General features: G+C 36.9%; 1 protein-coding gene across 1 annotated transcript in view; it reads left to right on the plus strand.

The window, feature by feature from the left end:
* LOC134652470 (activating transcription factor of chaperone) overlaps nucleotides 1–24,920 on the plus strand; it is a 44,198-nt gene extending 19,278 nt beyond the window's left edge. Inside the window, exons 4-5 of the mRNA XM_063507661.1 lie at nucleotides 4,865–5,032; nucleotides 23,708–24,920. Of these exons, the coding sequence (XP_063363731.1) occupies nucleotides 4,865–5,032; nucleotides 23,708–24,426 (887 nt within the window). The 3' untranslated portion in view covers nucleotides 24,427–24,920. The remainder of the gene's footprint in view (nucleotides 1–4,864; nucleotides 5,033–23,707) is intronic.
* Nucleotides 24,921–25,868: the final 948 nt, after the last annotated feature.

The raw sequence follows: 25,868 nt of genomic DNA on the forward strand, positions 1-25,868 counted from the left end.
TTCCGACCCAGCAATATGTAGGCGTAGTTCTTCAGGCACATTTGCCCTAATTTTGTTAGCTTAGACACAAACAGACTAATTTAAAAAATGAAAATTACCTGATTACGGGGAGCTAATTTGACTTTCATTTCGAATTTAATTTCTAAGTTGGCGCCATAAACTAAATTGTTAAAATTAGGGAATTCGGTTGTAATCAAGTTCTATTAACGCAATCATTGCTGATCGTGGTCATGATGTCGAAAAAGAGCACTTTGCGTATTTTTACTTAATATAACTATTTATTCAGACAAATGGGTTTTCCCAAACCCACCATTATTAAGCTGTTTACTCTTACACGTGTTAAATCTTACCTACTGTTTTCACTAAAACACCTTAGATTTCAGTTTGTCTCTCCCATGATACGCTTATCTTAAAAAAATATTTCTCTCTTAACCTGGTGGCTTACCTACTTATACGAGTACTGTATTTGCTCCTGCTTTAAATTTAATAAATAATTCGATAATTTTGCCTTGGTTTTTTTGTAGATTCATTTTCTGATTTTTGTATCATAATGGCGGATTGAGACTTGCGAGGACTACAAGTCGCAGAGCGACTAGTTATTTTTCGTACAAAACTAAGAATCGGCGAATGCTAAAATGTTGTACACAGTGTAAATTACTAATGACGTGGCACATAATCAGGAAAAAAACAAACCGAAAAGCTATTAAAGCACGAGATTGTCCCTTATCCTGCCACTTCTTTTATTTCCAATGTTAACAAAAATATATAGCAGGTATATATAGGGCCGTTTTCTCGGGCTTTAGGTTAGTTTTCGTTCATGTCGTCTCGGATATGGGTGAATATGGTATCGATGCATTCAGTGTAATGCCCTGAACCCAAATATATGAGATGACAAGCGCGAAAGTGGTGGGGGTAGTTGTTGTGACGTCATGAAGTCGGTAGTACAATTTTTATTTTCGCTTAAACATACCATGTAGATACCAAATGAAAGGGCTTTGTGAGTAGATCACAAATATATAACATACTGTAACATTTTCAATACTTGGTCTAACAAATTATTAGAAAACGTTCAAAAATTTCACAATCCACAGACTTCGAACTAATTCGGATTCGGTTCGGATAAATTGAAAACGGCTGAATGGATTAGTCCAAAATACATACCAAGTGACTGTGAATATTCTTTACATAATGTTAAAAAAGTATCATTTTCTGTTACATAAAACTGCAACTATTATTAAAAGAAACAAAAAAGCCCGACTGTTGACATACATATATTTTTGTAGTGGTCTTTTCACTAGCCTTCATTTGGTACCCATATTGCTGCAGTAAGAAAAATAACAAACCTCCCCCCTCTCCATTTTTCATTTGCGAACGTTTTTTTTTTCAAAATTGTATAGCCTGTGTCACTACCATAATTCTGACGAATTCAACTACACCTTATATGTCAAAAACCGATGTACTGTAATAGTATTTTATGCAACCGTTGCACATACGTAGATTTCCCCAATCTAGGCGGCCAAAAGTCCAATTAGTGAAATTCATTATCGGTATAATTTACTAATTACCTTATATAGTTGACATTCCTGGGGACCCACCCCCACCCTATTTAACTTATTTGATAAAGCATGTGCTTATCAACAGGTATTCAAAACTAGATCATCGGTAGCAGTGTCCATATCAGTTTTAAGTGCGTTAAATTTACTCTTACTTACAAAGTTCATAATTATTTTTTTACGAACTAAAGTGACGTTAACGTGATGGATTCTAATAATTCAGGTAAGAATCTATGTATTTGCTTCATAAAATTTATTCTTTTCACCTTATTTTCATACTAAATGATAAGTTAAAGTTGAGACCTTTTTTAATGGTACTTTTTCTTAGTTATCAAAGTTTAAAGGTTGTTTTGAAATGCATTTTAGTCCGTCTCAGCGACCATTAATATTTTAAAATTTTGGTTACATATTAAACATAACAAAACCGGTGAAAACGGCTGCTACTACGTGCTACTCGCAATTTCTAAACCAATCTAAGTTAACAGGGCAAAAACTCTAAAACGTCTTCACATTTTTCTACTTTAACATAATTCTTTTTTTTTTATTTCAGAGTTATCCAGTGCTTCTGGTATTAAAGAAGTGACTCGTAAATATTTGTATGAACAGATAAAAGAACAGAATTTACCAAGTTTCAGTGAAAATTTGGAGAAATTGGAAAATAATCTCTTGGAGTGTTATGGCCACACCGAAGAAAGTAAAAAGAACCTCAAACGTAAGTTTTCGAACTTTAAGGCACAAATAAAGCAAAGGTGGATAACTGCAAAGAGGAGAGAAGATCTGTTTTTAACTCAAAATCAGGCTTGGTTGGAAGGAACCTTCGAAATCCCTTGTGAAACGATTCATCGGCAGGGTCGTCCCAACAAATTATTTGCGGAATCGAGTGAACGGACCAAAAGGAGGACCACAGGCTACTGCTAACCTCGGACCCACTTTTGAGCAGTACGAGGACCAAAAACAAAAGGGCACACAAGACGTTTTCCAGCGAAGCAATGGAATTATTAATGGCTGCTGAGCCGAATAGATAATAAAAGTATTCTCATATTCTGTAAATTTTATGTTTTTTGTATACTTTTATTTATTTTATACTGTATATGAAAATGACTAAGATGCAAAAGTGTATTTTTATAGCTTAAATTAATTTTTGATATAAATTTTTTATATAAAAAAATTTATTACTTTTTTTTTACTTATTTATTGAAATAATATTTAATTATAAAAGAATACAAGGTTTTTTTTATTAAATATCCCATATTAAACTCGATTATACGATAAAATGTTTTTGGCCGCCTAGATTGGGGAAATCTACGTATGTGCGTTGTTTAAGAGAGGTCAAAAAAGGCGAGTGGCGTCAGTAACAATTTGAGGCGAAGCCGAAAATTGTTAATAAAGACGCCACGAGTATTTTTTGACTCACAAGGAAGGGTACCCAACTGGTCAGCTCCGATTTGATTAATTTTTATATTGTTATTGAGTAGTCTAAAATAACGGACACGTATTTTTTTTTAGCTGCCCATACTCAACTTCCTGGGAGAAATTGGCCTCCAAATTACTGAAAAGTGACAAAACGCTCTAACTTCTATAGAGAGTTTTGTTCAAGAAAATTGCTAGTTAATTACTGGTTTGAATATACATATATCGGAGAACATGAAAAAATAATGGACACGTGTTTTTCTATTTTGGCTCAAACTTGTGTTTTACAAAAAAAACACTTCAAAGTTTCATACTTCTCATCCTTTCACTCGAACTTCACGTTGGTTATTTTATTCGTTTTTTTTATCATGAAAACTAAAAACTTGCCGGTAGTGAAGAATGTTGTCATGGTTGTTAACCGACGGACATTAAGTCCTAGCATATTTTAAAACATCAAAGATCCTAAAAGTATACATTTGAAATATTTGAATACCCTGTTAGGCGCGTGGTATCGTGGAGAACGCGGAGCTGCAGGCGCGCGGCAATGTGTTGGCGGCGCCGGACGGGCGACGTGAACATACGGTACTGAAGTAAGGCGCGTGAAACGATGACAAGTATGAAACTTTGAAGTGTGCTTTTTTTTGTAAAAGCTTGAGCCAAAATAGAAAAACACGTGTCCATTATTTTTTCATGTTCTCCGACATATATTCAAACCAGTAATTAACTAGCAATTTTCTTGAACAAAACTGTCTACAGAAGTTAGTGCGTTTTGTCACTTTTCAGTACTTTGGAGGCCAATTTCTCCCAGGATGTTGAGTATGGGCAGCTAAAAAAAATACGTGTCCGTTATTTTAGACTACTCTATAACATATATAAAAATTAATCAAATCGGAGCTGACCAGTTGGGTATCCTTCCTTGTCAGTTAAACAACGTTGCATACAATACTTTTTCTACGACCAAGCATTTACTTTGAAATAAAATTGTAAATTTAACAAATATTTTTCATTCAAGAAGTAACATTGAATGGAGGGTACGGGCGGAAAAAGAATGAATGAAAAAAAAACATATCTATGGTTCACTCATCTATCAGAGATGACAATTAAAATTAGGTTGGCAACAATGTATTTCATACAATATTTTTAAAGTGGTGATTACACGAAGTATCGTAAAAGTGCCAAAAAGATACTGCGTGTATGCACAAATACTTTTTTGGGGAATAGACTAAAGTCTTGTCTTGACAACTATAAGATAGGGGTTTAAAGGTGTGTGCACGACCCTTTAAATGACAAATAAAAGTACGGGAGTAGAAAAAATATTGTTATGAGAGTATGACAGAAGACTATCTGGGCGTTGCTTTGACGTAACATCGTGCGAGATAACGTTCATATATATACTGACGTCTCTAGAGTCCCGTTGTATTTTGTCCATTACTTATCTAAGCTTCTTACGATTACCTTGAAGCTCGCCAGATATATTCAGCGAACGCTTAATTTATTAATTAAACACGATTGCCAGTATTATTTAAATCAGTTAACTACCTCTAGTATTTTTCTGCATTTATAAAATAAATATTTTGAAGTGAAAATGTGTTGCTACCAAAATAATGGACTTTGTGAACTGTGTAGAAATTTCCAGTTTAATTTTGTACAACGTAAGCTAATTGTTTTTTGTTGTTGTTTTATTTGCAAACTAGCCCTATTTTTTAATCTTCATTTTGTGACTGTTAAACATGTAATCTTTTAGGACTGAGGCGAAATAAATGTGCTATTCATGTTCATATTATATAAAGTACATATAACTTACGAAATATAATCGCAAATATAAATATAATTTTATTTTCTGTGTTCGTTAAAACTATTTTTATGCAAGGCAATTATTTAAACATTTTTTTTGTTGACAGATATACTTAAGAGCTTTCCAAGCGCTGCGACGAAGATCGAATCGGGCGAGTTCGTCCTGCAGGAAGACTTGTCCAGCCTGTACCCGCCATCGCCGCCCGAGGCCAAGCCCAGCCGGGCCGAGCTCGCCAGCGATCTGTTGCAGCAGCTAGAGAGCCAGTGCAAACAAGGTAATTACCCCAACTCACACAACTGCTATACTAGGTACATACATTACAGAACGTGACGTGGGATGTTAATCGAGTTTCAATTATAATTGAATAAACCGTCAACATTGTGCTGTCTTTTCCTAAGACAAACCAACTGTTGAGATGAACCGCAAGAACCTCAAAAGACATGTTTATTGGCAATACAATACTAGTACATAAGATTACTAACCTAACTTACTGCGTGACTATAAAATGAAACAAGTAAAATACTCAAAATTCATTCTCACATCGCACGTTCTGTAGATACCTAGTGTCTGTTTCTAGTTTAGATATTGTACAGATTACGTAACGGGGCCATGTTTATCAAATGTGTTGAGGTCGCAAATCAATACTGATTAGCCCCTTCGCAGAAAAATAAATACATAATTATTAATTATACGTAAGGTGCGTACTTACCGAAAAGTTTTTTACAAATGCTGTATAAGGACAAAATGCACTAGTGAGTGATATTTTAGGCTATTGACATAATAAATGCTTGTAAAATGGCGGAATATTTAATTTCAAGACTAGTTTTCCAGTAAAATATTAGTTGTGTCAATTTAAAGCCTAAAATGTAGCAAATTTAGTCACGTAAGCAGAAAATAGTAACTCGTCTTCTGACTTCATATGCAGAAATTGTAAAAAAACTTTACAGTACAGGCCTTATGTGGATATGTCATATTAGAAATGAATAGAATGGTCCATGAAAACCGAAAAAAATAAATGATGTGTACAATTACTACCAATTCTCAACCGACTAATTGATTGCGAATATTGCGCTATTGATTTTTTTTAAATAAACACTGTCATTTACCCGCAGTACGAGTAGGCTCATAATGATAAAACGGGAGGGTTGAACTATGATCTTTTGAATAAGCATTCCTCGGCCAAGCACGTCACAGCAATGACGGGCACTGACGCAAATCGCATGTCCTAAATACTTGACTAGCAAGAGTAGCTTGGGCGGGAGACGCGAGCTGTTTACATTCACTTCGATAACTGGGAGGGAGTGACCTGCTAAAGGGAAAATAACCGTCGAATCACGTCATTGCGCAAGTACTGACAGTTGTTGTTTTTTTATTCATTGTCCTTATTAATCGGCCATGTGCGAATAGGAAGGAACACTTGGATAGTTGTTTTTTTTTTATTAAGTATAACATACGGACACTTTACATAGAGGGACGGACCTTCATGCGATACAAAAAAGCAACAGACAAAAACCAACTATTATAAAACGGATTATATTGCGTTTTAATAGTTTTATTTCTTCATTATTATACTTTACCAGCGACCCGCCCCGGCTTCGCACGGGTTAACAAACTATACTTAAACCTTCCTCTTGAATCACTCTATTAAATAAACCGCATCAAAGTCCGTTGAGTAATTTTAAAGATCTAAGCATACATAGGGACAGACAGACAGCGGGAAGCGAGTTTGTTTTATACTATGTAGTGACGATTTTGAATGCTTCATATTTTTTTAAACCCCCGAATCACCCGATGCAAAAGTTAAAAGGAAGGGGTCCACATTTCTTTTCAACTTGCGGAGCGATTATGTCCAGAAGTATTTACTTCCATTAAAAACGCCTCATTTCCAATACAAAATGAACCCACCTAGCGGGTTCTTGGCAGTGAATATTAATTGTGTTTAAAGACCCTACTATACAGGGTGCCATTTGAGTCGTGATCAGTAATATGTTTTTCTAACTCCATAAACAACGAGCAATTTAATGCCCCTACTCTTACTAAAATCAGACAAGATTTTTTTCATTTTTTGTTTATTTTTTGTCATTTATTTTACTCTGAGCTCTAGCAACTTTGAGTAGCAGTGTGAGATACGAGATTTTTTTCAAAGTACATAGTCCCGATACGTATAACATAATCTCAAACTCGTTATCAATAAGGTTATTAATAGTTAGGTTAGGTAAATTTAATTTATACGTTAGGTTAATTCATATCTTACTTCTATAATTGTTACTGGCAGGCCTATCTATCAAATCAATATAGACTTATCTCTATCGAATTGCTTTGATACCAGTTTGATCCTTATAGGTGAAGTTTGGAGGTGCAACATACACAATACACACCCCGTGAGAGTACTGCCCCCTAATTCATAAACATTTAGCCTCGGTAGTGAGCTTGCCCCTAGTATAACTTGGCCTATCAATCCGTAACGACCGTATTATATAGGAGATCACACGTGTACGTTTAGCCTGAGCCGACACGCTTGGTCGACGTTGGATATGATAGTTCTAAACACCCTCTGCGGGTGACAAGCATGTCGTTCACATCATTTAAACGCGTGATTCTGCTAATTACCTATTACGTCGTCACTGATAACTATAATTATCTGATTCGTTATACGAATAATATAAGGTGACCCGCCTCTTTTGTATCTACAACTTTAACTTAAGACTTTGTATCTTAATATTCGTTATATTATCAGGATCCCGGCTTTTTTATTTTTAGAGATATGAAGTGGAATCGTTGAAATAATTAGTATATTCTTATTAATACTAAGTGATTTTCCTTTTCATTGTTATCTTTGTACACATTCACGTCACGTGTCAAGGTTCATTGGGTTGACTGTCAACGTGAAATACGAAATCTTATGTATTTCGTCTATGTATTAATTTTCATAATTATATTTATTAGCATAATGTGTTATTTTTTGTTTTTGTAATGGAAGTGTAACCAAATACTAATTTAATCGAACTGTAGTTCTGTCAAGATTTCAAGTTATTTACTGTGTTTATAAGTAGGTATAATGCCCTTTTTAGGGTTCCGTAGCCAAATGGCAGAAAACGGAACCCTTATGGATTCGTCATGTCTGTCTGTCTGTCTGTTTGTCCGTCTGTATGTCACAGCCACTTTTTTCCGAAACTATAAGATACTGTTGGTAAGTAGACGTATTCTGTGAACCGCATTAAGATTTTCACACAAAAATAGAAAAAAAAACAATAAATTTTGGGGGTTCCCCATACTTAGAACTGAAACTCATAATTTTTTTGCATCAAACCCATACCTGTGGGGTATCTATGGATAGGTCTTCAAAAATGATATTGAGGTTTGTAATATCATTTTTTTTGTAAACTGAATAGTTTGCGCGACACTTCCAAAGTGGTAAAATGTGTCCCCCCCCTGTAACTTCTAAAATAAGAGAATGATAAAACTAAAAAAAATATATGATGTACATTACCATGCAAACTTCCACCGAAAATTGGTTTGAACGAGATCTAGCAAGTAGTTTTTTTTAATACGTCATAAATTACGGAACCCTTCATGGGCGAGTCCGACTCGCACTTGGCCGCTTTTTATATTATATACGAACAATATGGCGGAAAAAAATACGAACAAGACACCTACAATCAATATGTCTGTGATATCCTATATTTATTTATTTAATATTTATAGCATAATAGAAAATTTCATTCAGAGGCATTCTCTACCAGTTAACCTTTGGACAAAGCAGATTTTTTTTGTATTAAGCAGTAACGTCTGCGTGTGTAAGTGGGGTCTCGGTAGCTCAGTTGGCAGAGCAAGGACTAGTGATCCAGAGTCGTGGGTTCGTGCCTCGCCCGAGATAGTGAATTTTTCCACTTTTCATTTATTTCAGTTAAGTTGTAGGCGGTACAGCATGTAACTACATAGGTGTTGTTAATAGTTCTACATGATTATGTTAAATTTTAACTTAAACAACGACCAAAAATCTGTTGGGTTTATGGTTAAAGAATTTATAGGTGAAATTTGGATACAAACGTATTCTTTTTTTTTAATGTTTATCGAGAAAATCTTGGCAAATTGACCTAAATGAAGCTCTTTTGACATTCAAATATGGAATAAAAATGCTAGAAGAAATAACATCAAGCAATACTGATAAAGAACTGATAAAGAAAACTTTTCCATAGCAGTCAACCTTTGACCCTTCAGTTGTTTGTAGTTTTGTCGGAAGTAAAATATGGAAAAGTTTTGTTTATCAGTCCTTATCAACCTTGACAAATGTTATTTCCTCCAGCATTTTTACGTTATAAATTACTGTTAGAAGAGTTCCCTCTTTGGCAGACCGACGCCTAGCTAAAAAAATATAGTCTCCGGCTATATCGAGTGTTGCACGATTGCCTTTTTGTCGGCGTAGGCGCTTCTTGGATCTTTTATAAAATTACAATATAAAATCGCGTGGTGCATTCTTTTTAACCTTTCGTATGCTGCTGTCAAAAAATTTGCTATATATATATATATATGTCGGGGACGGATGGTCTCGATGGCGGTGGGCGCGTGGGGGTAGTACCTAGATGTATTACTTCACAGCCAAAATAGTAGGTATGCTACCTACGCATGAAATAAACATTCGGACTTGTTAACCATACTAGTGCCTACCATTATTATTATTTTAGGACTAAGCGATAAAAATAACTAATTGCTATTTAGTTTTAAAAGGTGTGATTTGAAAATAAAAAGATCGCATAAATCCGTTCAAATCTTTATTCAAGTCAAACTACACCGGCTCCAACCCTACACCTCTGACTCGAGAAGATTTAACCCGGCAACAAACTCGGCGGGACACATCTTTTCAAAACAACACATAGTTTCTTTATTTTACAAAAGTAAGCTTATAATGGCACATAAGAAATCAAAATAACACTTGGAATAAAACACTTAGCTAAACGGTTAAAGAACGTGAGAATCTATAAGCTTTCAGAATAATCCTTCAGGTGTAAGCCTTCAGGAACGTAGCGAATTAGGCACGAGCTTGGCTAACGTCCGATCTCTAGCGCGGTCCGATCAAGAAGAAAGAAGCCAGTTCCAGCGGCGGAGCCAACCGCTCCCGCCTCCAATTCAAGTTGGTAAACCTGCCTGACCAGTCTACCAACATAACGACAAAAATGCCTGCTCGTGCCTACGTTCACTCAAGATACCCCTCTTGACGTTCCAAAGCCTTCTACCTGTCATTTTCGTTCAACAATACACCAATAGATGGCGTTATACTCTCTGCGCAACTTTATTATTTAGTTACAAGCAAGTATTACGTAGCCAAACATTGCTAATGGATTTTATACAGGCGTCTAACTATGAACTGTAATGCTGCAATACGTCCTTCTGGTGTCTCGCTCCGACACGGCCGTCCTGCGTTACACACGTCCTCGTGTGTGGGTGTATGCATTTGATACTGAAACAAAACATACAGCACAGTATCTCATCGCTCGGTCATTCCTGACCAACAATTTGGTTCTCACCCAAATTACTATTAAAATCAAACTTTGTTATCAATCAAACCAGAAAAAATAATTGTTCAAAATTACTTTAACAATCCTCAATTCTCTAGTCAAAAATAGTCCATCGAGCAACGACTAAATAAAAATAATCATCAGTAATCATCGCCGCTATCTAACGGATACACTCCAATAATCATCGCCTCCATCTGGCGGATACTCTCAAATTTATGTAAAAACAGAACAATCCCAAACATCAAAAACACAAATCACAACAGCTCTAATTCATTGCTCGACAGTATCACTACTATTGTCGTCAATATCAATTTACGGGAAAATTATCTGGCATTAAAAAAAAAAAAAAAAAAAAAAAAAAATGGTCATATGTGATCGAAATTTTTGTAAGACATCTTAAAATAAATAAGATTCTGAATTGATAGTTCCAATTTTACTCATATGAACACAGTACATAAACGGGAATTCATTTTTAACAAAACAACACCAGTCCTTCGGTGCACTGCCAGTCCTTCGGCAGATACCAGACCCTCGTCAGAAGTAACCATCTCAGCTGCGTAAGTGCTACTCCTCGCAAAGAGTATTCTGCACATAAAAAGCAGACCACGTGCACCTCTTACATGCTCCGGCACTTCTGATGCGGTCACTAAACAATACCCAGTCCATCGAAAGCAAAACACTAGTGCCCAGTCCATCGGGCGTACTTTCAGTCCATCGAAAGCATGACAGTATTGCCCAGTTCATCGGGCGTGCCTTCAGTCTATTGAAAGCAAAACAGTAGTGCCCAGTCCATCGGGCATAATTTCAGTCCTACAAAAGTACAAGCTTTCAGTCCGTCGAAAGCAAAACAATGTTAACAGTGAATTCCAAAAAAATAAAAACAGGTCTTTAAATCATGTTACTCAGAACCATTGGTACTATCAGCGTCAACTAATCAACTGAAACTGAACATTACTGATCAAAATCACTAAAGATAGCTTTCTTCTTTAGCTTTAACAACAGAAACTTGCTCAAGACTTCTATGCAGAAGTAAAACATCTCAAAATAATCCCAACGAAATGGGAACTGCTCACCAGCTTAATAAAGTATGATGCACGCGACCAAGTCAAAGGTGGTGGTGGTGAGGTCCAACCCAAGCACGGAGGCTGATCCTTTCCGCTTGCCGTTGCCGTTGCTGTGGCAGATTGCGTGAGACACGATGTGGTTCAACATAGCTGGCTGTTACTGAAATCATCATTTGCACGGTATCAGGTTCATCATGTATGCAGGCTAAACTCAAAAGGTTTATGAAATGCAAGGTGGCAGACACAAAAAAACATGTTTTCAATGTATACGGGGCTTCAAAAATCTCAGAATAAAGTTTAAACTTCAATGAGTGCGTTTTCTTTCATCCTATGAACAAAAAAACACGTGTTCCAAAAATAAGTAACACTGTAAAATGGGCCAATACGAAAAGTGACAGCTTATTAGTTACGTTCGACTTATGCTTCGCCATTACACTCAAAATAAAATTCACTAATAAACAATTAGAACGAAACCTGTCCTTTTATTTCCAAATCTCCAGCACAGAAGATACTGCACAGCTGCTTCTGTGTCACGGGCGTAATGGTGTCTGCAAAGTTCGCTCGGCTCTGGCTGCAGGACACTGTAACATTAATTTTCATATACGTAGCTCATGTTTCCATAGTATGCACGATTTGTGATCTATCACGGCATTACGAGCAATAATTTGTCGCAATTTTATTAATTACTAAACGTTACAGGGTAAAGATTACATAATCCTTGCATTGGCAAATCAGCAGGATCAATTTTATTTCTAACGGTGCATTGTATTTTCATGAAAAAAAAAATATTTTTTGAGGGTAGATGCACAAGTGAGCGATGAAATAATATCACGTCGCGACAGCCAATATTTGATTTTAATTAACAATATGGATTTCACATCAAAATAACTTAAGATCACTTAGATTTCAACGGATTTTAAAAAATTATTTGTATTTTCAAATCAATTATTGAGGGTAGATTCACAAGTGAGCGATGAAATAATATCACGTCGCGACAGCCAATATTTGATTTTAATTAACAATATGGATTTCATACCAAAATAACTTAAGATCACTTAGATTTAAATGGATTTTAAAAATTAATTGTATTTTCATGAAAAATCAATTATTGAGGGTAGATTCACAAGTGAGCGATGAATAATATCACGTCGTGATAGCTAATACTTGGTTTTAATTAACAGTACGGATTTCAAATTAAAATAACTCAAGATCGCTTCAATTTAAATGGATTACAAAAATTAATTATGAAGAAACAACGATCCCAGACATGACGTCACGTAACGACCGCTATGCTCGACTGCCTCAATCATAATTCACAATTTCACAATAATTCTCACCAAATAACAATGAATTACACTCGCCATTCAATCAAGGTTAGACACGTGAGCTTACCTTACCACGTGTTCAGATTATGGAATGTAGGTCACCAGAAATACACCACGCTCCCAGGTGGCTGTGTAAGCAATACATGAAACTCCGCATCGATCCCACTTGCTGATGTCGGGGACGGATGGTCTCGATGGCGGTGGGCGCGTGGGGGTAGTACCTAGATGTATTACTTCACAGCCAAAATAGTAGGTATGCTACCTACGCATGAAATAAACATTCGGACTTGTTAACCATACTAGTGCCTACCATTATTATTATTTTAGGACTAAGCGATAAAAATAACTAATTGCTATTTAGTTTTAAAAGGTGTGATTTGAAAATAAAAAGATCGCATAAATCCGTTCAAATCTTTATTCAAGTCAAACTACACCGGCTCCAACCCTACACCTCTGACTCGAGAAGATTTAACCCGGCAACAAACTCGGCGGGACACATCTTTTCAAAACAACACATAGTTTCTTTATTTTACAAAAGTAAGCTTATAATGGCACATAAGAAATCAAAATAACACTTGGAATAAAACACTTAGCTAAACGGTTAAAGAACGTGAGAATCTATAAGCTTTCAGAATAATCCTTCAGGTGTAAGCCTTCAGGAACGTAGCGAATTAGGCACGAGCTTGGCTAACGTCCGATCTCTAGCGCGGTCCGATCAAGAAGAAAGAAGCCAGTTCCAGCGGCGGAGCCAACCGCTCCCGCCTCCAATTCAAGTTGGTAAACCTGCCTGACCAGTCTACCAACATAACGACAAAAATGCCTGCTCGTGCCTACGTTCACTCAAGATACCCCTCTTGACGTTCCAAAGCCTTCTACCTGTCATTTTCGTTCAACAATACACCAATAGATGGCGTTATACTCTCTGCGCAACTTTATTATTTAGTTACAAGCAAGTATTACGTAGCCAAACATTGCTAATGGATTTTATACAGGCGTCTAACTATGAACTGTAATGCTGCAATACGTCCTTCTGGTGTCTCGCTCCGACATATATATATATATAGCCATCATAACAAATACATAAAGTTGTATATAGAGGTGCATTAATCAGTGCCTAAGCAGGTATTTTTATATTTTATTTATTTGGTTCACAATACAAGTTACAGACAATTGCAGAAATTACAGTATTAACATATCATGCAGTTCAGTCTAGATCTGAATATAGAATAGAACTCTAAATATGTGTGCACAGAAGGATAAGGACATTTAATTATAATTTATCGCTAGAGATGTGAGATGTCATTTCTACGCTAGATTATGGATTTTAAGGATATTCATCGGATATGGATAAACAACTTTCTTTTCATCACACCATCTCGGAAAGGCTTACTTTGCACTTCAAAAACCGATAGCAAAGTTGCATTTTATTCACATGTGAGGCAAAGTAATCAAATGCAAATTTTGAGTTGTTTTCTTATGTTTGCTGGTAGAATTGACTTTTAAATGATGATTTTGGATGATAAATATTCAATAACATTCATTTGGATTTGGTTTGATTTTGTTTGATATTTTACATTTAATATTTGCTTCGGGTTGGTGTGGTGAAAAATTTTGTGTTTCACTCGGGGGCATATTTTTTTTAACCCTCGTGCTTTGAAACGCTCGCAACGCTCAAGATTCCATTATTCGAACCACGAGCGTAGCGAGTCTTTCGCTTGCTCGGGTATCAATATTAGCACGAGCGGTTAAACAACAACTTTGCCAGGGGTTTACAAGGGTGTAAAACAAATAACACACCTGGCTTCGTCATATTTTTCGCGTGTTCAGCTGTGCCGTTTATCTACCTTGTATATAATAAATCATGGACACGCAACGGCATGTTTATCAGCAGGTACCTACATTTCTTTGGAGAAATAGGGAAAGGCTACGAAAGAGCCAGTTTTCCTAATTGATTCATTTGAAGTTATATAAATGCTAAATATTATTCTGTCGATCGTCAAGTTCACATAACTATATGCGGACCGGAGAAGTCCTGAAGATTTTTACGTACTGACATTTAAATATCAGGAGTGTTCACTTATCCGCATAAATGGATTCTCTTATCTAATATTAACATCTGTGACAAAATCAATGATTTAAATCTACACAAGCTTTTAATTAAGTATACATATTATCCACAGTTGTCATTACCTACTTGTATTTTAAAGTCTGTGTATGATCTTTATAATTTATTGCGTATTGACACAAAGCATTAAGGTGGTTCGACTAGGTTACTCAAAGCTTAACCCTCGCTAGATGGTGCCACTTTCGCAAAATTTCATGTTTAATTTTTTTATGGAATGGTCTTGGTATTTGTATACTTAAAAGTATGTTTAGCGAACTCTTTAAGTAAATATTGAACTATTAAAATAAACATTGAATACTTCATTGTGCAAAAACCACCCTTTAAAGTCGACGGAGTGTTGCTGTCATGCTTTTTCCTACCATAACTCACACATGCAAACAGTGTTTCCGTGATGCTTATAGTAGACAATTTCACACAACGTAAGTATACTGCAATAGCGTTACGGTATGTTCGTGGAAATACGTGCAAGAGGATTGGGGTTCAAGACTGGTGCGAGTAGGTAATTTCTTTTTGTTTATTTTTGTCCTTTTTGTGTTATCTTACCTTTAAACGAGCAATTATTATATATATATTTATTTATATATTTGGATGATATTAGAAACGGCTCTAACGATTTCGATGAAATTTGCTATAAGGGGTTTGATCTCTTAGCTAGGTCTGATCTGTGAGAAAACGCGCATTTTTGGGTTTTTATATGTTTTCTGAGCTTTGGTCGGTCTCCCAGATATTCAATCTCTTCTTCCTCGCGTGGGGTCCGCTTGGCAACTAATCCCAGAATTGGCATGGGCACTAGTTTTTACGAAAGCGACTGCCCTGACCTTCCAACCCAGAGAGTAAACATATTGGGATTAGTCCGGTTTCCTCACATTGGTTTCTTTCACCGAAAAATAGGTATCGGTATATAAATAGGTTCCGGTAAATAGGTATCAAATGATATTTCGTACAAAAGTTCCGAAAAATCATTGGTACGACGGTACGAGCCGGGGTTAGAACCCGCGACCTCCGGATTGCAAGTCGCACGCTCTTTCCGCTAGGCCACCAGCGCTTCCCCCAGATATTCAGTATCATCATCATCACTATCACTACATAGTATAAAACAAAGTCGCTTTTCTGTCTGTCTGTCTGTATGCTTAGATCTTTAAAACTACGCAACGGATTTTGATGCGGTTTTTTTTAATAGATAGAGTGATTCAAGAGGAAGGTTTATGTATAATTTGTTAACCCGTGCGAAGCCGGGGCGGGTAGCTATTATCAATAAATTACATTATCAACGTTTTCGAAAAAAAATCAATACCTGATTTTCACAGATTATGATCTTTTTGGGTTCTTCCAACTCAGAATCACTAGCATATTCTTGTTGAATCCTGAAGCTAATATAAAAACTATGTCCCAAATATTTGTATAGAAGTTTTAGTTTCCGCTACGTCACGCAGGCTGGGAAACATTTTTGATACTAAAACCTGACGTGATGACCGACATTTTAGGATATCTTTTTATGCTACGATGGAGAATACCTACTGACGATTCTTAGTAGAATAAGCCCAAGGAAGTCCAGTTTGTAAGTGTCAGGTATCAGTTTTTTTAAAGCGCTAATAGTTTGTTCTACAAGTAAAGCAATCCCTTACTGCCCAGCCTCTAATAAAGTAGTAGGTAATTGTAAAATAAAATAAAAGGAAAACATTTTTTTTTTAATTCAAGTACCTACAGTACATTTTTTTATATTTGTTATCCGTAGTAGTCCCTGTACCTGAAAGAAATATAATATCATGAATCATGATAGAAAAAAATATCTAATGTAATAGGAAGAAAGATGATGCAACAATATGGATTCTAATAAAGTTATAATCAAGTTATAATTTACATACCTGGTAGTAACTAGGAATAATTGTGTTTTTCATTCATAGACAAAATTCCATTATTTTCAACCACAGGAAATTTTATACATTTCTTTTTTATTGCTGTGAGGATGTCCTGATTGTAAAAATCAAAGAGATTAGGTAGAGTATAATTTCTAATTATCTTTGTAAAAATTAAACGAATACGCTTAGCCCATACTTAATCCATCGATTTTTGAAAATAAGAAAAATTAAATAAAAATAAAAAACACAACACGAAATGTAGGTGTAAAAAAAAATACAAAAAGTTATGTCCCAGCATACAATGACTGGGGTTTGAACCAGGAACCTTCCGTTTGTAAGCAAAAAAGCGACTGTTTACAAAACGCGCCATGATAGTTATTAGCTAAGCTGACGAACTTCGGGTACTTATTCAACAAAATCGGGTAGGTCAACAAAATTGCGCTAAACATGACGGCACTTCAAATTCGCGCCGTAGTCAGCCCGGCAACGTCGGAAATGGTATGGCAACGTCGCAAATGTATCCGTACACGACATTTGTGACGCACACATACGTAAAATTGATGAAAAGTTAACTATGATTTTTGCATGATTTCTGTATGAAACATTGTTTTCCTATTCATTTAGCAAAAATGGATATTCGAAAGAAGATAAATGCGGAAATATTTATGTAGTAATAGTGTGTAGTTACTTAATGAAAGTCGATTGAATTTTGTATGAAAATCGAACCACCTTAACCATTAGTAGGTACTTATTAACTTTGACATTTAAAAATAAACCTAGATACAGAGATGTGAAAAATACTTTATAAAAAGTATTTAAATACAAAATACAAATACTTCCTTGATATACTATTTCAAATGCAAAATACAAAATAGTTTTTGAATTTGTATTTCAAATACAAAATACAAAATAGGTATTTTCAAAATACTTTTTAAAAATACAAATACTTTGCGATAAAAGGTACTCTGAATAGTGAATACCTAGTCTGAATTAAAAAGTATTACTCAGAATATCCGAATTGAAAAGACTCTCTTCATTCTTTGAAAACAGTGTATCAATCAGTCCTCTATCTAAAGTGCAAATTTCTAGTTGTTTGCTCATATTAACCGGAAGGATGGATGGATGATGGTTTATAACGGACAATTTTTAAAAGCATTAATTTAGATTTGTAATGTTTTACAGCTAGTATAATGCCTCTCGTTAGTGTGATGAAAACGTCTCGTTTGTGCAGAAAAGTTTCATCAGGGCAGAAAAGTTTGTTCTCCTCTCGTACCTTGAAACCCTCGCAACACTCAAGATTCCACTTTTTTAACCACTCGCTACGCTTGTGGTCATGTGCGACGTTACTAAACAGATTCAACAGTATGAGAGAGTTGCCAGGATTGTAACATCAGAAGAGATTGTAACTCCTACCTACATTACCTACTATAAAGTATTTTGTATTTTGAAAATAGAAAATAGGTCCCAAAAACTATTTCAAATAAAATACAAAATAGTTTTCTTCAAAAGGTATTTAAATACAAAATACAAAATAGGTATTTTGCATTTAGTATTTGCATTTTAAATACAAGTATTTCAAATAAGTCACATCTCTGCCTAGATATGTGTTTGTATAATATTAATAACCTTGGTAACCGAAAATGACATTTAATACAGAATTTAATTTCTCGAACATTATTTTAAGTGTTTAGTTAAATTAGATATGCATGCATTATAATTGGTATACTCACTAGAATAAAATACATATACATATATAAGTAGGAAATTGGGTACCTCATAAGTACTAACATTATGCGCCCTACCCGGGTGTCATGTACTGACTACATTCTACTAACATCTTCTGTAATGCACATGACTTTTAATGTTAAATAAATGAAATGAAATGAAATGAAATGAAATTTGAAAAGTGATTATAATTTTACGTACATATTAGCGAAAAGGTAGTAGCCAGACTGCTGGATCGGTTTCGAAATCTTTTTGTTATTTTTAAAGGATATTATACATACTTCAAAGTTAGTCTCATTGCAATCACGTCAGGATTTAATGATGGGAATTTGGAAATTCTTCAAGTAAGGGCAGGGCACACATTCAGTGATTTGGTAATTTTTATTTTAGAAACTTATGCTTTTCGGTAACCAAATAAAGTGGAACCGCTGACAAGGCTGCTGATGCTGCTGGTGTACGGTGTACAATAATGGCATACTGTTTTTAGAAGTCGGTTCTTTTTTGTTGAATGTCATCATTTTATTGAAGATGGTTCCTCGCGTCATACATATTGGAACGGAGTTGTAGGTAGTTGCGTTTACTTTAGCTTAGGTAGGTTACGGTTAATAGTACATTATTGTCGAGGCTCGGAAGTAGCTACTTGCTGACTGAGGATTCGTTTTAAACGAACGACCTTGGGAGTCCGTTTAATTGAATCCGAAACCAGCAAGTAGCCTTCCAGCCGAGTCATAGTCATAGAGATATTTTAAGGAATCAATGTTCTAATTTTCACAGAAAAAAGTAAAACCATTAAAAATATTTGCTTTGCCGCCTTAAAAAAATAGAAGTGTATTTTTCTGCTGAAAATATGCCAACCAATTTGAGACACCTAAATAGCCGCGGTGCCAACATTATAATAATAAGTACTGATCATCTGTTTGGCTGTTTAATGGGCCTATTTGATATGGCCATTTCAACTTTTAAAAAGTTTGGAACTCGACAAATAATGGAATTTGTATATGCAACATTGCAGTCCCGAAATTGAGACTGCAATGTTTTTAACTTTTTAATTTTTGACTTACCATAAACTACGCACTTCGCGACCTATTTTTTAACCGGCAACGTCGACTTTGCAGTCAATTTTTGAGAAAAAGACGTTTTCAAGCTCGTCATATGTTCCGCTATAATAAGGATAAACAAGTAAACGTCGTATAATTAAGGGTGGCAGGGAAACGATGCTCCCTCCGGCGTTTGATTGACGAGCGCTCCCGTCGCGAGACTGCTAAATGCAACATTTTGAACAATGGGAAGTTAATTTGTTTTGTTGTTGTTTGTTTGAGGCAGTTTAAGCATGTTGATTGCCCTGGTAAAAGTGGGAAATGAACACGTTTTCCGACGTGGTGGCGGCTGCAGCGCTGCAGGCCGCGTGGGGGGGCGGCCGCGGCCGCGCGCTGCGCCCGCGCGCCAGTACTTGCTTGTGCCGCGACGCGCCTGCTGGTGGCGCACTTCGCTCGTTTCACCCGTGACAATAAATTCGACTGGAGAAAAACATTACGGGCGCTCGCGCTCGGCTCGCGACCTATGTCTGCCGCCGTCCATGCGCACCCTGGACGCCGTTAGAATGAAGTGCCACTATCGTTGCATTTTTAACAAGGAGATAGTCTTCAACTCACAGAAGCTCGTCAAAAGACGTTAGATCCCGGGATCGACTGTTGAATCTTTAACGACGACCATTGCCCACACATTGAGGAACCCGGTTTAGAATACCACTGCCTTTATATCGTATTATCATTTAACTGTATTGTTAAGGACATTTTTGTTGTGGATTCGTAAAGCGGTTTTTGAATAAAAGTTGGAGTTCGTGATGGCTCTCGCAGATATGTATTCTGGTACGTGTTGTATGCTGCGCGCTGATAGCGGCGGGCTTTGTTTGTTTTGATTTCTTGAAAGGCCCTGCTGAGAAGGCAATCTCAAGGCCTAAATCCGCGCTTGACCCTGGACTCGTATTTTTAAGTTACATGTTATATGAATTATCGATGTTTACCTACAGTTTTTGCATCTGTTGAACCAAGATCATCTGTTTTAGTTAATTAGCTAGTAATGGATTTGTCATAAACTTGTTTTTAATTGTTATCGACCACGATTGATATTGATGACATTGTTTATGTGTGCCTTAATTTCTCTGACGGATTTAGAAAACAGAAATATGTAACAAAAACTTAATGAATTATACCTACTGTTATTAACAGGCGTGCAATCAAATGCAAATTAAGTATGCAAGAGGCTAATAAAAATGAATGTATGTAACATGTTGGTTGTGTATCGGTCGAGGAATTTCACGTGGCGCGCCGCCATTGCGCGCGCTGGCCTGTTTAGCCGGCGGCCTAAGTGGCGAGACCCCGCGGTGTATCGCCCGCTCATGCTACATTGTCATACCAAACTTGTACCGAACGCAGGCGACAGATTGGTCAGGCTCTCGACACTTGCACCCGTGGAAACTGATAACCAGTTCGCGCACAGGGCGACCTCGCTCGATGCTCGCCCAATAATTAAACGCACTTATTGACCACTTGTTTTCATTTCTACACGCTGATAAGTACCTCAAAATACTCGGCGCCTTTCTATATTGTTGCATAAAGGACAACCCTGTCTCGAAACATTTTTTATTCATACGTTGTCTTGATATGTTTTACAGATATGTATTTCGAGAACAATGTTCTGGTTTAAATCACATCCGCGTTTATAGAATAACACGCAAAACCACATTTAAATCACATTCTTGATTAGCATGAAGTCATTGACACTAGCGGGTTCGACTAGTTAGTTCGGTTAGGACAGATATGGTCCGACATAAAATGTTGTTCTGATGAAATGTACCTACCCAGAACTATCAGCGTTATCGAAGGCGCGAAGGCAGCGAACTCCGCAAGAGAAAGGTTATCAGCGGATCGCGCGGCAATATCCCGGCAATACAAAGACAAGTGACCAAGCGGCTCTGATTTTCGCCATATCCACTCATGTACATTACAATTTCAGCAGAACTGGAAACATCGGTCGACCGGTTTTGTTACGATCGTAATATCATTAAATATGCTCTCGATTCATAAATATCTGTTAACCAGCGGGCTCAGCACGGTTCCATTTTTATCGACTATCACTATGCCCGTCACTTTCGCACTTACATACTTGTTAGAACGTGACAGGCATGGTGATAAACGATAAAAATGCGACCGTGCTACTAGGGCAGGAGAAAGTTTATCGAATGTTATTTAAAACGTGCACCGTGCTTTAGTAAACGTGTTGACAATCTTACCAATCATATCCAATTGATGGTAGAATGCGCTTGACGGTCAATTATGATATTGTGATACGTTTGTGTCCCATACGAATTATTCATGGGTTGTTTACGGGTTGCTACATGTTTCTATATGTGTAGCGTAAATACTGCCAAACTTCTATTAAATTATGAATAACACTTGCACAGTCTGGGATATTAAAATCGCTTAGCTTGGTAACTCTAATCTACAAAACCATAAAGTGTCGAAATCGGACAAAACAAACTCTATCTGATCTGATCTAGGACATTGAATAAAGTTTCCTGTAGAATAGGAAATCCTTTTAGAATAATTTCGAATAAAAGTAATAGGTATGCAAACCACACCCTGACAAGTCTTGTTACTCCACTCGACACCTCCACTTGCGCCGTCTGACATTGTTAGCTATTTATGGATTACATTCTGTTGTCTTGCCCGATATTGTCTCTGAAAAGAATTCACTACTGTGTAAATTCTACTGGTAACAATTAAAACTACTTTGAAGCTAGGTAGTACTACATCTTGTTTGTACTTGTTACATGCCATATTTGTATATATAAGTATATAAATGGTTTAATAATATTTAATATTGTAATATTTTAGTACATAAAAAACCAACAGCGCTATATATATCCAGAAATTATTATAGAATCATAAAGCTCATTATAGGTTCTAGGTTTAATGAATGGTTTGGTCAAATAAAATGAGGTTAATAATGTTTCTGTTGGTCATTTTTCCGGAATCAAATAAATTAATGCAATAGTAAAACATCCGTGTTATGTCCATATACCAACCAATAAATATAAAGCAAGTCATTTTGAAGGTTGAACAAACGCAATAAGGTGCTATACGTAATGTATAGATACATCTTAATGTAAATTTAAATCGGAGCTGAGAGTAGGTACAAAGTAGAGCCGTTATAGATAAAGCATACAAATAGTTGATACCAAAGTATACCAACCCACTATATACATACATGCTTTTGCTTATGGTTGCATGTAACGTGAGATTTTGTTAAATAGGGTATGCTTACCTTGCAATGCAACTAACTAGTAGATAAATGCGTAGCCGAATTGTTTGTATGGCCTCATTTTACAGTTATCACTACTATTATATGCCTAGTTAAAACCAACTTTAATAAATGTTAATAGCAAAATTTGTACTCGGGGAGTTGCATAGCTTGTTAGGTTTTTTTTTAGTACAATGCGATACTTGGTAATAAGAAAGGATAAATAAAGTAGGTACATACCTGCACCAGTTTATTGTGTGCATTGCTTCAGGGTCATTATCAAAATAAACAATGCGATGTCGTGCATGGCGACCAGCGTTGGAGTGGAACACAGTATCCACCGAGCGACCTCTACGCGCTGTGACCTGGCCACTGAGGTCACTAAACATTTTTTTTTTACATTATACATACTATTTATAAACAAGCAGAGATCTCAAATAGTACAGGCGATAATTATAAACGAATCAAGTAATCACAGTAGTCGTTAAAAACATGATACATATGAGGAAAAAATATCGATTATTTACTCATGATCCTGTATTTCAACCGATACTTACGTAACGAGAGCGACTTCGAAACTAAGATTGTTTGGATTGCATGTTGTCCCCATTCCCGAATTATATTTTCAAGTAATAATCATTAATGAGCCGTGACATTATAAGACGAAGTATGTTCAGAGAGCTCGCGTAGTTGTAAAATGAGGCATGAGAATTTTAACCTTATTTTATGACTACTATAAATGTGAGTCCGAAGAAAATATTTTTCAACACAAAACGTACAATTATAAAATAAAATAAAAATAAAATGCATAAACGCAAAAATACGCTCGGTGCGCGATTGATAACTTTTCTATATAACAATTTAAAATGACACTGAACAGGTTTCACCTTAACAAATACCTACTCGGTTTTCATGGTGCTGTATAATTAATTCATAATATGACTCAGAATCTTGTGTTATCTATATTCATATTGCTTAAAAAGCTTGATAAACATTGTCGATTTCGTCGCTAACGGGTAATTATCTTTTACAGAAAACATATTCTCCAACTGGCTGGAGGAGAAGGTAGACCTGCCAATATTCGAGAACATCACGCAAACGGCCGAGCCCGTGGAGGTTCCGCCCTTGTACCTGGCGCCCACTCCCGCGGCCGGGCCGCAGCCCACCGAGGAGCTGCTGCGCGAGTTCGAGACCGTGTACGGCGCCGTCGAGCTCACGCACCTCACGCCGCCGCAGAGCCCGCCCGGGCCCGCCACGCAGCTGCTGCTCAGCTACGCGCAGGCGCAGCACGAGCCGTGGCCGCAGCCGCAGCCGCCCCACCTGCCATCCGCGCCCGCCGACTACGAGTGCGAGCTGCAGGCCGTGGAGGAGCTCGTGCGCCACCGCGCCGCGCAGCTCGCCTCGCCGCAGCCGTCGGCCGGCAGCGGCAGCGCCTCCCCGCGCTCGTCGCCGTCCTCGTCGCCGCGCTCCTCCACCGACGACGACTGGTCGCTGCCGCACGCGCCGCGCCCCAAGCCCTACTCGCGCGGCGGCGACGACCGCCGCTCGCGCAAGAAGGAGCAGAACAAGAACGCGGCCACGCGCTACCGCCAGAAGAAGAAGGCCGAGATCGAGGTGCTGCTGGGCGAGGAGCAGGAGCTGCGCGCGCGCCACGGCGAGCTGGACACCAAGTGCGCCGACCTGCAGCGCGAGATCCGCTACCTCAAGAGCCTCATGCGCGACCTCTTCAAGGCCAAAGGTCTCATCAAATAATTTCACCCCCTCCGCCGCCCCGAGCGAAAGAAATCTGTAACGCGCGAACAGAGCGCTCTATGAATACCGTTCAAAAGAAGATCTTAAGGAGTTATGTTATCGATGTTTAATCTACTTTTTGTTATGTGTTAAGGCTAGGCATAAGTCGGCTAATTATTTTGTTCGCTTATGGTATCTGCAACCCCATCTCTTCGAGCAGCATTCATCACTCATCGATCGAGGGATAAGTACATTAACACCTTTGGAAACATCACAGGAGGCGAAATTTTTCACCATTCATGCTATTAGAGGATAGGTCGCATTCGTTGTAATGGAAATATGTAAGAAAATATCAATCATTATGTACTTACAATTTAAAATTTTGTTAATATAAATACAATGATATATTTTTATTCCTGTATAATGGCATTTACATATTTTTTATCAAATTGACATTTTAATTAAATCACTGTTTATATTTTCATGCAATAAATGGAATGCGACGGCGGAATAAACATGTTTTCTTGTACTCGAAGACCCTGACACGTAAATATTTATTATCTCTGTGATCGTCATAATAGAACAAGGAAATGATCAGTTATCAGTGAGCAGTTAACTTGTAGTTGAGTATAAACAGATATTGAACGTCCATGCCGAGAGATTAGCATAAATCAGATTTGACCCTAATAAATGATATAATAACAGCAATTACGCAGTCGAAGGATTGGAAACTTTCGTGCAAGGATAGGTCTCGGTTATCTTAGCGTGAGCAATTAGTTGCAGTGCGATTTTGTAATGTAATGATGTTTCACTGATGAATCTATTCATAGCGGTATTGCAACCTTGCAACTGCAATCCTTTTCATGCGGTCTATACTTACATAAACAACGTAAAACAATTAAATATTAATTATTCAGCCTAATCTAATAACTGTAAGGGCCCTGCCCGAACTATTAGTCATCTTTTTGTCCGTGTGAATATGCGTTAAGTATTCAATAAAAAGGTTTAACTCCCTAATACCATGAATTAATAGTATGTCAAGTAGGTACCGACATTACGATACAAGTGCGAAAAATGGGAACTTCGCAACGAGTGGCGATAAATTAAAACACGACAGAAGGGAGTATTGTAAATCGACACATAAGATTCGTAAACACTAGAACTACTTATATGTAGATGTAAATATAACCAGGCATCGGAGTTTTTGTCGCATGGTAAGACTAATAGCAAGCTATGGAGTCGACATTTGCCATAAATGTAAATTCTTATTCATACTCATACTCATGATTAATTTTATTTAATATGAGAACAGATTACTAAATAGTTACTACGTATATGAGTTTAATTTATTAAACCTCATTTGTTGCAATAGAGCCGAAAGTGAATGGAACTGTCACCTAAGAAAATAACCTTCCGCAATTAAAAAAGTTATGAATTAATTCTATCATTACTGTAATTGATTA

This window comes from Cydia amplana, chromosome 11 (genome assembly GCF_948474715.1).
Source record: "Cydia amplana chromosome 11, ilCydAmpl1.1, whole genome shotgun sequence".
In the NCBI taxonomy this organism is placed as follows: Eukaryota; Metazoa; Arthropoda; class Insecta; order Lepidoptera; family Tortricidae; genus Cydia; species Cydia amplana.